The sequence below is a fragment of the Tenrec ecaudatus genome, chromosome 4 (genome assembly GCF_050624435.1).
Source record: "Tenrec ecaudatus isolate mTenEca1 chromosome 4, mTenEca1.hap1, whole genome shotgun sequence".
Taxonomy (NCBI): Eukaryota; Metazoa; Chordata; class Mammalia; order Afrosoricida; family Tenrecidae; genus Tenrec; species Tenrec ecaudatus.
Genome location: NC_134533.1, coordinates 63,167,912 through 63,180,175, shown reverse-complemented (window position 1 = coordinate 63,180,175; position 12,264 = coordinate 63,167,912). Strand labels below are relative to the sequence as shown.

At 43.0% G+C, this 12,264-nt stretch overlaps 1 protein-coding gene across 1 annotated transcript in view; it reads right to left on the bottom strand.

Annotated features, from left to right (window-relative positions):
• Positions 1-958: 958 nt before the first annotated feature.
• Positions 959-12,264, bottom strand: part of OVCH2 (ovochymase 2) — a 39,119-nt gene continuing 27,813 nt past the window's right edge. The window contains exons 16-19 of the mRNA XM_075547717.1: positions 7,800-7,866; positions 6,891-7,086; positions 2,800-2,951; positions 959-1,132 (exon numbers count right to left, since the gene is read on the bottom strand). Of these exons, the coding sequence (XP_075403832.1) occupies positions 959-1,132; positions 2,800-2,951; positions 6,891-7,086; positions 7,800-7,866 (589 nt within the window). The remainder of the gene's footprint in view (positions 1,133-2,799; positions 2,952-6,890; positions 7,087-7,799; positions 7,867-12,264) is intronic.

Here is a 12,264-nt window from a genome sequence, read left to right as displayed (position 1 = left end):
AGGAGGAGGATAGTGATACTTACCTCATAGGGTTCCACAATGACTCTTTGAGTTAATTTATGTGAAATATTTAGAATAGAGCTTAACACATAAAAAGGTATGTTCATCCAGGTAGACTAGAGAACCAAACCCAGGGAGACTGATATGTGTATAAGAAAAAGCTTTATATACAAGAGCAATTGAATATTGAAAAACATCCCAGCCAAGTCTAGATCAAGTCCATAAATCCGATATTAGCCTATATGTCTGATACCAGTCTATAAATTCCTCTTCAGACTTACACAACACATGCAATGATGCCGAATGCAGGAAGATCACAGGCCAGTAGGTGTAAAGTCTTGTGGATCTAGTGGCAGTGGAAGCATCTCAGCACTGGCAGGAGTCACTACATGGCTCTGACTCCAGGGCTCTAGCGTCGCTCCATTTGTCTTGTCAGAAGGAATGTCTCACAGGGAATGAATATGTGTCCTGCCTCCAGCAAGCTTTTTATCTCTTTAGCGCCTCCAAATGAGGTCAACAAGCTGTGACTTGATTGACAGGCTAAACCCCACCCCTTCACTCTTAAGTCTCAAGTTAATAACAAATTATGTAACTACCACAGAAGGTATATGTTAGAATTAGCTATCGTTATTCTCTCAGGCATTTTGATTTTTAAAAAATTGAATGCAAAGCATGCTTATCAGTAAATGCCATATACTCTATGTTGGTTTCTATTTCCTCATGATGAACAAGCAAGTACTAATACACATTTTAAAAACTCTCAGAATAGAAAAGAAAAACCCTCATCCCCACAAATGAATCTGTTTGTACTGAAGAAGACCTCAAGTTTCAAAGCAGCACACATTCTTAATAATATACGGAGGTGAGAAGGGAGTTTTCAAGGGTGCTTTTGATATTTGTGGGAAGGTGAGCCAATGTTCCTTCTGGGACAGTTTCATTAGCTCCTTAAAAAGCCTTTTCAGGCGCCGTTGTCATGGAGGTGCAGACTGATCCAGTCCATGAAGGCGTGGATGCTTGTGTATAGACTTGGGTGGTGAATCTGTCCACAGTTCATACCCTGGCTAGTTATTCCAAAGATGACATCATGCCCAGAATCTTCCAGAAAACAGACCAAGGGGCTTCCAGCATCATCCTAAAGGAATATAAGAGATCTGAGCTAAGCAGTAGGAATAGGTGCTTACTATGGTATGCATACAAGCTCTCCTGAAATGCTCAGATTACTGAGCATGAAGTGGAAAAAGGACCAAATGGTGATGGCCTGTAATAGAGAGGAAGAGAAAGACATCTGGGAGGGGCAAGAGAGCATTTCTACTGGGGTCCTGGGGCGTTACACACTGAGAGCAGATGATTGAGCCACAACCCTGTCATCTTTAACTGGCAAAAAAACCCAACAAAACCCAAACCCAACCCAACCCATTGCCACTGAGTCAATTCCGACTCATAGCAGCCCTCTATCGGATTTCCAAAGCTGGGACTCTTTCTAGGAGCAGGTAGCCTCAGCTCTCCTGAGGAGCTGCTGGGGGTTGGAACCACTGCCCTCTGGCTAGCAGTCCGATGCTTACTTGACAGTGTCATCAGGGCTCCTAAACTGGCAATGCCCTCCTGGTAATAAGTAAGGATTTGTGGGCCATCAGCCTTGATAGATAAGCTGCAGAATTAATCTTGTGACATAATTTTGTTTGCTAGTTTAACATAGATGTATGTTTATTAATTTTCTTGGAAACAGTTGAGGAGTCTCACTGACTATAATCCACCTCTGCCAGCATGACACGGTTGATCTACAGAAGCCATCTACTTACCTGTTGTACCTAGGTCAATGCAAATAGTGACTCAATGCTGGCTGGAGTCAGAGACAAAGGAAGCCTAAGTACTGCAAAGATGAGAGGAGGACTCGTTTGCTTACTTCCTAGCTGACAGTAGAAAATGTCTAGAGATTCATACAGAGTTTCTTTAAAAAGCTCTGTTACATTCCCAAAATAAGGTTCTTAAAAATGCCTGCTGTGGAAAACTGGGGATACTGACAAATAGCTTCCCCCAGTATGGCAGCAGAGACTGAAGAGGATCCCCCAGTATGGCAGCAGAGACTGAAGAGGATCCCCCCAGTATAGGAGCAGAGACTGAAGAGGATCCCCAGTATGGCAGCAGAAACTGAGGAGGGTCCCCAGTATAGCAGCAGAGACTGAGGAGGATCCCCGATATGGCAGCAGAGACTGAAGAGGATCCCCGATATGGCAGCAGAGACTGAAGAGGATCCCCGGTATGGCAGCAGACTGAAGAGGATCCCCGGTATGGCAGCAGAGACTGAAGAGGATCCCCCAGTATAGCAGCAGAGACTGAAGAGGATCCCGGTATGGCAGCAGAGAATGAGGAGGATCCCCGGTATGACAGCAGAGACTGAAGAGGATCCCCGGTATGGCAGCAGAGACTGAAGAGGATCCCCCAATATAGCAGCAGAGACTGAAGAGGATCCCCGGTATGGCAGCAGAGACTGAAGAGGATCCCCGGTATGGCAGCAGAGACTGAAGAGGATCCCCCAATATAGCAGCAGAGACTGAAGAGGATCCCCGGTATGGCAGCAGAGACTGAAGAGGATCCCGGTATGGCAGCAGAGACTGAAGAGGATCCCCCAGTATGGCAGCAGAGACTGAAGAGGATCCCCGGTATGGCAGCAGAGACTGAAGAGTATCCCTCAGTATGGCAGCAGAGACCTTTGGTCAAAAGTACTGGACTCGTCCCCACAGTAGGCAGCTCATGGAGCTCTCCAATGCAGCAGGGGAGAAAGGGTGGGGGAGTGCTTACCCAGCAGGACTTCTTGCCTTCCTCTCCAGGGAAGCCAGCACACAGTACTCTCTGGACCATTTCCGGAGAGAGTGACCCATAATATTCCTGGCATGCTTCAGGGGCAAGGATGGGGATTGTAAGTTGCTGTCGTCTTTTGGATGCCTCTCCACCTTGAAATCAATGAATATCTCTTGTTAAGTCAATGAAGGGCCCCAGACAGAGTATTTTTTCAAAGGATCACTTGGGCATATTATCCATATGGACAATGATTTATAAGGGAAACGTTTCTGCTCCACTGGAGAAAGAAGTGTGTTAATTTGGTTCTGGAGGCTCCTGTCACAAAATGTCTACAAAGCAGATACCCATAACAATAGAAATATATGCTCACATTTCTGGCTGTTGGAAGTTCCAGATCAAAGTGTAGTCGTCGCAGGGCGGTGCTCACGACAGGTTCTAGGGCCAAAGATGTCCCATGCCTCTCTCACAGCTTTTGGTGTTGCTGACAATTCTTGGCATTCTTGGGTTTGTAGATGCAACACTCTAATCTGTTGTTAAGCAATGTTCTCCCTGTGTGCCTCTGGTCTTCTTCTTCTTCTTCTTTTCATTTGTTAATTGTTTGTTTATTTATCAATAGAAACTACTCCTTAGCCCACAGTCATACTTCATAGTTCAGCCAGTGATGTTCATGGAATGATCTGAATAAATTCTTTCATTCCACAGTCACTTTGCACTTTTAAAGCTACCAAAATCCTTCATATAATCATGATTTCTATAGAAATCTGCACATGCCTTCTTTCTCAACTAAGTAACTGTGACCATATAGACAGCAGCACCCCCCTAGAGACATCATGAATGCTGCACCAATATGAGCCCACAGGTGCCTTGTCAGGAGGCCTCATCTCTGAGGTTTTGTCAAAGCACAAGGTGGGGCGGGGAGGGGACATGGCGGTTCTTCCCCACAAACATCCTTCCGGACTGATAGAGAAATGGCCCTCTTGTCTCTTCTTAGAAGGACAGCAGACATTGGATTAGGATGGATCCTACGAACTACCCAAGCCCTGGGATGTTCAGTTGCCTCGTATGCTTGTGAAAGCTAGACAATGAATAAGGAAAACCAAAGAAGAATTGATGCCTTTGACTTGATGTGTTGATAAAGAATATTGACTATATCGTGAGCTGCCTTAAGAAAAAATAAATCTGTATTGGAATAAGTATAAGCCAACTACTCCTTAATGGGAGACTTGGTCCTACTTAAATTGGTCATGTTCTCGGGAGGGACCCAGTCTCTGGAGAAGGACACCATGATTGGTAAAGGGTCAGGGGCAAAAGGAAGCCCCTCAGTGAGGCAGATTAACCCAGTGGCTGCAGTGGGCTCACACATGGCAAAAATGTGTGCATGGCAAAGGGCCAGGCAGTTTCTTTCTGCTTTCATAGGGTCTCGATGTATGGAAACCTATTGGACAGCACCTAAAAAACAGTAAGCTATCACACTGCACCTGTGCTTGCACACACACATGCAGAAGCTTAAAAAAACTCATGGAAAAATTCATTAGCTTCCAATTCATTTTTTCAATGAACTTCAAAAAAGTTATTATTAATCATTTTATTGGGAGGCTTCTACAAATTATGTAACAATCCATCATTCAACTGTGTTAATCATACTTGTACATATGTTGTCATCAATATTTCCAAAATATTTTCTTTCTACTTGAGCCCTTGGTATCAGCTACTCTTTTTCCCCTCCCTACACCTACCCTTCTCACTCTCAATTATAATTCATTATTATAATGATCAATTATAAATTATTATTATTTCATGTCTGACACTGTTCGTTGTCTACCTTCACCCACATTTCCGTTATTCGTCATCACCCTCAAGGGGTGGGGCAGCTGTATATATCCAACCTTGTGATGGGTTCCCCCTTTCTCTCCCTCCTCCTCCTCCTCCTCCTTGCACACTGTCCCCGAACCTTCATGGTAGCACTACTCTCACTACTGTTCCTGAGGGTTTTATCTGTCCTGAATTCCATGTGTCAAGAGTTTTTATTTGTATCAATGTGTGTACTCTGGTTTAGCCAGATTTGTAAGGTAGAACTGGGTCATGCTAGCTGTGGGGAGGAAGCATTCAGCAACTAGAGGAATGATGTATGTTTTGTTGGCGCTATTCTGCACCCTGGTCTAACCCTTCTGTGGGGGGATGTCCAATTGTCTACACATGGGCTTTGGGTCTCCACTCCAAACCCCCTCTTTCACATTGATATAATTGTTTGTTTTGGATCTTTTGATACCTGATCCCATTGATATCTCATGATCACACAGGTATGCTTCTTCCATGTGGGCTTTGTTGCTTCTCATCTAGATGGCTGCTTGTTTATCCTCAAGCTTTTAAGACCCCCATGCTATATCTTTTGATAGCCGGGCACCCTCAGCTTTCTTCACCACATTTGATTATGCACCCATTTTGTCTTCACCAATTAGCTTGGGAAGGTGATTATCAAAGATTGCCAGGTTATTAGAACAAAATGTTCTTGTGTTCAGGGAGGGCTTGAATAGAGACTCAAAATCCATATGCTATCTTAGTACTTAACATATCAATCAATATATGTACATTGGCCTCTATCCTTTTCATTATAAATTAATATATTTGCATATATACATGCCTATAGCTATACCTCTATAAATAGCTTTTCCCTCCCAGTTCTTTCCTCTATTTCCTTTCACTTTCTTCCTATCATGCTCACCCTCCATTTGGCTCTCCGTAATTCCTCTTGGATACATTGCACTTGATGAAACTCCACCAGACATTATATACCTTCCTCATCATCCATTTTAGATCTCTTGTTGTTCCCTCATCCCTAAATGTGTTGACTCCCTGCTCCCTGCTCCCCCTCCCTGGCCCCTCCTCTCTCATCCCCCTGGGACCGCCAGGCCTATTGTTTTCTTCTTGGGATTGTTGTCCTGCCTATCTTATACAGATAGACCTGGAGCAAAAGAAAAAAAAGATAGTAGTTGAGGTCTATCTGGTGGTCCTTATTAGTGTTTTCCAATCGTGTCTGGTGAGGTGCCAAGCCTTGTCCCCTGAGTCAGAAATCTATTTTAAGGATTCCCTGAGGACTTTGTTACTTTGCTCCCCTTGCTGCCATATTGTACTTCCTTCACATTTTGCCCACTGTGTGGGGGCAGACCAGGCACTCATTCTGCAGTGTCTCCAATGCTCTCCCCCATAGCACTATGGGTCAGTGAGGGAACGTCATGTCTCATGGTGGGGCCTGGCCTACTGTCCTCTCTGTGCATGTGCTGTTCCGAGCAGGGATATCATCCCCAGGCCTTGGTAGGCCATGATGAGGTGTTCTCTCTCTCTCTCTCTCTCAATCTCTTTCCCTCAGAGTTTGTACCTGGGGAAGGCCATGATGAGGTCCACACACTCTCTCTCTTTCCCTCATAATTTGTACCCATGGTAGGCCATGATGAGGTCAACTCTCTTTCCCTCTTAGTTTGCACCAGTGTGGTCTGAACAGATCCACCACTCTCTTCAGTGCTGTCCTCTGTATTACATTCTTCTGGGGAGTCCATGAACTTTTTAAAGTCTTGATTGCATAGTGGGTTAAGTGTTGGGCTGCTAATATAAGATCATCAGTTCAAACCTACTGTCCACTCCATAGGACAAAGATGAGGCAGTCTGCTCTTATAAAGATTTATAGTCTCACAAACCCTATGAAGAACTTGAACAGTTCTACTGTCTTCATGATTTAGAAGGCCAAGATGATGTAGCTTCTCACTCAACTCATTGCCATCAAGTAGATGCAAATTCATAGTGACACTAGATGACAGGATAGAAACCCAGTGGGGATCTGAGACTGTAACTCTTTACAGGAGTAGAGTAGAAAATCTCCTCTTTCTCCCATGGAGTGGGAGATTCTGGTGATTTCAAACTGCTGACCTTTCTGTGTTTTTGTTTTTTTTTCAAATGGGGATTAGCATCTCTTACCTTTTCACCCCACAGCAGACTTATGAGAAGCTGCAGAGCAAAGGTATAAAGATGTTGGAATTTGAGAAGCCCTACAGAGGTACTTTAAGGAACCCAGGATGGTGTGCAAGGGCTTCACAGACCTGTAGTCTGGGTCCTCCATCCTGAAACTCTGCACACGCTGGAAGCGGGCAACACCTGGCCTCTCTCAGGTAGGCAGACGGGGCGAATGTGCTGATTGAACTGAAGTGGTTCGGCCAGCTGCATCAGTGCCAAGTCATAGTCCAGAGTGGTGATGTTGAAGGCAGGGTGGATTATAACATGCTTGATAAACCTTTTCTGATAAGACAAAAAGAGCGTGAAATATACCCATCAAAGAGTGGAAGTGTTCAGAGATTGGGGTCCTTGAATTCCCCTAAAAGAAGAAACAATTTGAGGTGCCAGCAGTTGCTGTGTTGTGGGATGGTGTTTGATCCCTTAGCTTAGCTCCAGCCAAGGGTGGGCCTAAGGAAGGCCTGTTAAATGACGTTGATATTTCTATTCACCTCTTTGTTGGCTCTAGAAACAAGGACATCTTTAGTGGTAAATTGCACAATGAAGAGGACCTTCATTGTGAAGTGTGGGCGAGTGTACACAAATAGAAACACTTGAAATTGATTTTGCATCCCCTCGCTTCTCTAGTGATATGAAGGGAAATACTGTTCAAGCTGTATCCTATGATCTCGAACCCTGGCCGCATAGTGGTCACACTTTGGGCTGCTCATTGGAAGGTCAATGATTCACAACCAATAGCCACTCCAAGGGAGGAAGGGGAGGCTTCCTACTGCCATGAAGAAGGACAGTCTCAGAAGCCCACCGGGGAAGTTCGGTCCTCTCTTACAGGGTCACTACGAGTCCAAATTGACTTGATGACAATGAGGACCCTATACTGGAGTATAGGGCCACGGATATCCATTAATCAAGGCAGGCCAACACTGGGAACTGCACCATCTAGTGGGGCTGTAGCCTTCAAGGTGAAAACCTGGCAGCCAAGAGACTGAGAGGCCTCTTACCTGAGCAGAGCCTTTGCCCATGTCATGGACACCTGCAGTCGCCACCCAGGCAGCAGCACTTTGTCCTCTGAGGAGTGGAAGCAAAGGGGTCATCTCATTACAATCTGTGTGGTTAGAAGCTCTCCACGGAACCAGGCAGGGATCAGGGGGAAACAAGCTGCAATCTTGGTCATTGTGACATGAATCTGTCTATTCTGATGTAAATATTTTACTTCTTTTAATGATATTTATAGAGCATATCTGGGATTACAAGTTTTCCACTTATTATTTTAAAATCTTGGATATACCATTCTAGATTTCCAGGATTAATTTTGGGTTAAATTTTGTAAGGTTCTTGAAAAAAAATAACTTTGGAATTATGATAAGATTTTATTTAAATTCATAAGCAAGGATGGGGGATAATTGACATAGAAAAACAATTAAATTTTCCATTCAGGAAATGTAGGTACATTTCTCTCTCTTTTTTTGTATTTTCTTTATCAATAAAGCTTCTTAATGCATAGGGATCTTGAAGATATCTTACAAAATGAATGACCAGATTTGGGGGATTCTATTTTGAATGCGATTTTACAATTGAATTTGCCAGACAGCACTTGTAAACAGAGATCGTTTTTAAACAGACAATAGACAGCATTTGCAAAATGGTACCTACTCTGTCTCAAGCTCTATTTTAATCATTTTATATAAACAAATGCAAGGTGTACAACATGAGGAGGTGCAGGACAGAGATGGTCTCCTCTGTCATCTTGTGCTGGTTTGTGTGCAGCTATTGCAGATACCCGCAGGGTCACTGGCGTGAGCAGGTTTCTGCAGAGCTTCCAGACTAAGACTAAGAACAGATGAGGAAGAAGAAATCAGCAGGCCTCTTTTGGTGGATTAGCCACCGAAAGCCTTATGAATAGCAGTGGAACGTTGTCTGAGATAGTGCCAAAAGATGAGTCCCTCCAAACAGAAGGCACTCCAAACATGAGTGGAGAAGAGCTGCCTCCTCCAAGTAGAGTTGCTGTTAGTGATGCGGCTGGAGCACAGCTTTCCAGTCCTTCCTTTGCTGATGGAGCATGCCTCCACACCAGACGAGACAACTACAGCCATTTATTCGCAGTGGGAATGTGGAATGTATGAAGTATGAATCGGAAAACTTGAAATGGAGCACAATAAAAATCATTTTCCTAGGCACTAGTGAGCGGAAATAGACTGGTACTGGTCATTTTGAATGGGAAAATCATTTGGTTTACAGGGAATTAAAAATTCAAGAGAAATGATGCCACAATTGACATCAAACAGAACATTTCAAGGCCTGTCGTGAAGACAGTGCTGTCAACGATAGGATAATGTTCATATGTCTACAAAGATTCAGTTAATACAACTCAATTCAAATTTGCCCACCAACTATGAAGATAGGAAGAAATAGAATTCTACCAACTTCTTCAGTATCAAATTTATAGAATGTGTCATCAAGATGCATTGATAATTACTGGTGATTGGAATGTGAAAGTCGTAAACAAAGAGGAAGGATCTGTAGTTGGAAAATATTATTATGCTGGTAGAAATGCAGATGGATATCACATGATAAAAGCTTGCAAGACCAACAAAGCTTCATTGCAAATACCTTTTCAAAAACATAACTGGCATCTTTACATGAGCACCACGATTTGAATATCAGCTTGTGGTGGCTTGTGTGTTGCTGTCATGGTTACAAAGAAGATGGAAGGAATACTCAGAGCCACTGTACCAATGGAAGGGATACACAAGGTCATGGTACCAATAAAAATTGGTTAATGTTCAACCATTTCAAAAAGTAATATCTGATCAAGAACCAATGGTATTGAAGGAAGAAGGCCAAGCTGCACTGAAGGCTTTAGTGAAAAGCAAGGCTCCTGGAATTGACAGAATATCAATTGAAATGTTTCAACAAGTTGATGAAGCACTGGAAGCACTTACTAGTCTATGCCAAGAAATTTGAAGGACTGGCCAGCCGACTGGAAGAGATCCATATTCACACCCCTTCCAAAGAAAGGTGACCCAATACAATGTGGAAATTATTGAATACTATCATGAATATCACATGCTCCGTACATTTTTGTTGAAGATGATTCAAAAGTGGCTGCAGTGGTACCCCGACAAAGAACTACTGGAAATTCAAGCTGGATTCAGAAGAGGGCTTGACACAAGGGTTCTCAGTGCCGTCAGATGGATGCTGGTTCAAAGCAGGTTATACCAGGAAAGTGCTTACTTGTGTTTTATTGGCTCTGCAAAGGCAATCCACTGGGTGGCTCATACCACATTATGGATTACATTGGACAGGGTGGAAAGTCTAGAGCTCTTAATTGTGCTCATGCAGAACCTGTACAGAGACCCTATCTATCTAGTTAAATAGATAGGGGTCACTGCATGGTGTAAAGTCAGAGTTGTGCCCTTTCCCCAGGCTCTTTCAATATTATGCTGAGTAAATAATTTGAGAAGCTGGGCTATATGAAAATATAGCATCTGGATTGGGTTGGCTTATTAGCAACCTGTCATATGCAGATGACACAACTTTGCTTGCTGACAGCAAAGAGGCCTTGAAGCACTTGCTAATGAAATCAAAGACTACAGCTTTTTGTCTGGATTGTAACTCAGTGTAAAGAAAGCAAAAATCCTCATAACCGAACCAGTGTACAACAATATGATAAATGGGGAGGATACTGAAGTTGTTCGGATTTCATGTTGCTTGTATCCTCAATCAGTGTTCGTATAAGTACAGCCAAGGAGTTGAACAATGTATTGCATTGGGCAGATCTGCTACACAAGACCACTTTAAAGTGTTGAAAAGGAGGGATGTGACAAAGACTAAGGTGCACCTGATCCAAACCATGGTATTTTCAGTTGCCTCATACATATATGGAAGCTAGACAATTAGTAAGGAAGATCGGAGAAGAATTGATGCATTTGAATGATGGTGTTGGTGAAGAGTATTGAAAGAACCAGGGACTGCCAGAAGAACTAGGAAATTTGTCTTGGAGAAAGTACAGCCGAGACATTCCTTGGAAGCCAGGATAGCAAGACTTTGCCTCACATACTTTGGACATGTTATAAGGACCACTGTGATCAGGAAAAGGGACTATTGGTTGGTACAGTAGTGTTTCGGGGGAAAAGAGGAAGACCGTTAAGGGGATGAATTGACACACTGGCTGTAACAAGGGGGTCAAACCTCGCAACTGTGAAGATGGTGCAGGACCGGGTGGTGTTTCGTGCTGTTGCACGTAGGGTCTCTGTCAACTCTAACGGACCTGCCAGTCACCTAACAGCAACAACAAGAGCATGGCAGAGATCAAGTAACTCAGCCAGAGTTGTTATACCTGGAGCTGCAGAAAAAGGCCACAAATTCAGGCAATCTGGCTCCATATTTTATACTTTCAACCCCGCTCTTTACTCACACTCTTCGATATGGCCAATAAATGATTATTTTTTTAAAAAAATGACCATTTGACTGTATTCTTATTGTTTCCAGTACATATTTGCTTTTTCATGTTATCCTTTTGAGTCATACTATCTTACATTTATAGCACTGCGAAACAATAATATAATTGTAATATTACATAATAAACATGATAATATAATTTTTTTGCTCTACACTAAATGTGAACACTAGTAAATTCTCTTCACTATCTTTGCTATTGGTTATTGCTTTTTAAAACATGGAATACAATATACATATATAAAAGGAGCCTGAGTGGCTCCCTGGTTACGTGCTCATTTGCTAACCAGAAAGTCAACGATTTAAAACATGTTTCTGTTGAACATCCAGATACCAGGATCCATACTAAGGAACAGACTGCTTGCAATCCTGTGAATGTCTGTTGGGCCCTTCCTAGATCATACCCCTTACTTCATTATCTGGAGTTTTGCATTTCTTATTGTTGACTTTTCCTTAATGTTTACACTGTTTTTATTTATCACAATCTATTATTTAACTTTTCATTCTGTTGAACTCTCTTGGAAGGGTACCATCAAAATTGGCTGCAGGTTTTGAATAGCTTGAAGCCTATTCACTTTGGGGTCTCTGTGAGAAAAAGGGTATGCCATTATAAATCCGTTCACAAGCATGGGATTTGTGCTTACACTTCGTGATCTAATTTCACAGTAAGCATACCTCTGGTGACATGTGCTGTGGGATCTACAAGTAGTCATTCAGGATGGGAACTTGAGAGTTGGCAGAGCATACTTGGAGAAGATAGTTTATATGTATGTACACCCCCATTAGATTCATATTGTTGAACAAGTGTTTACCTGTATTTCCAGCACTAGCATTTCTAAGTATGGGCATATTAGACAGCTCTGTCAGCTTCTCTACCTACGTTCCTGGACACCACACCACTTCCCCCTAAGGGGGCATTATGGGGCAGGACCTACATAGCTGCTTCGGTCTGGTGCCATCCGAGCCATACATAGCACTACTCCTTAGCTTCTGGAATTTGAAGAATGC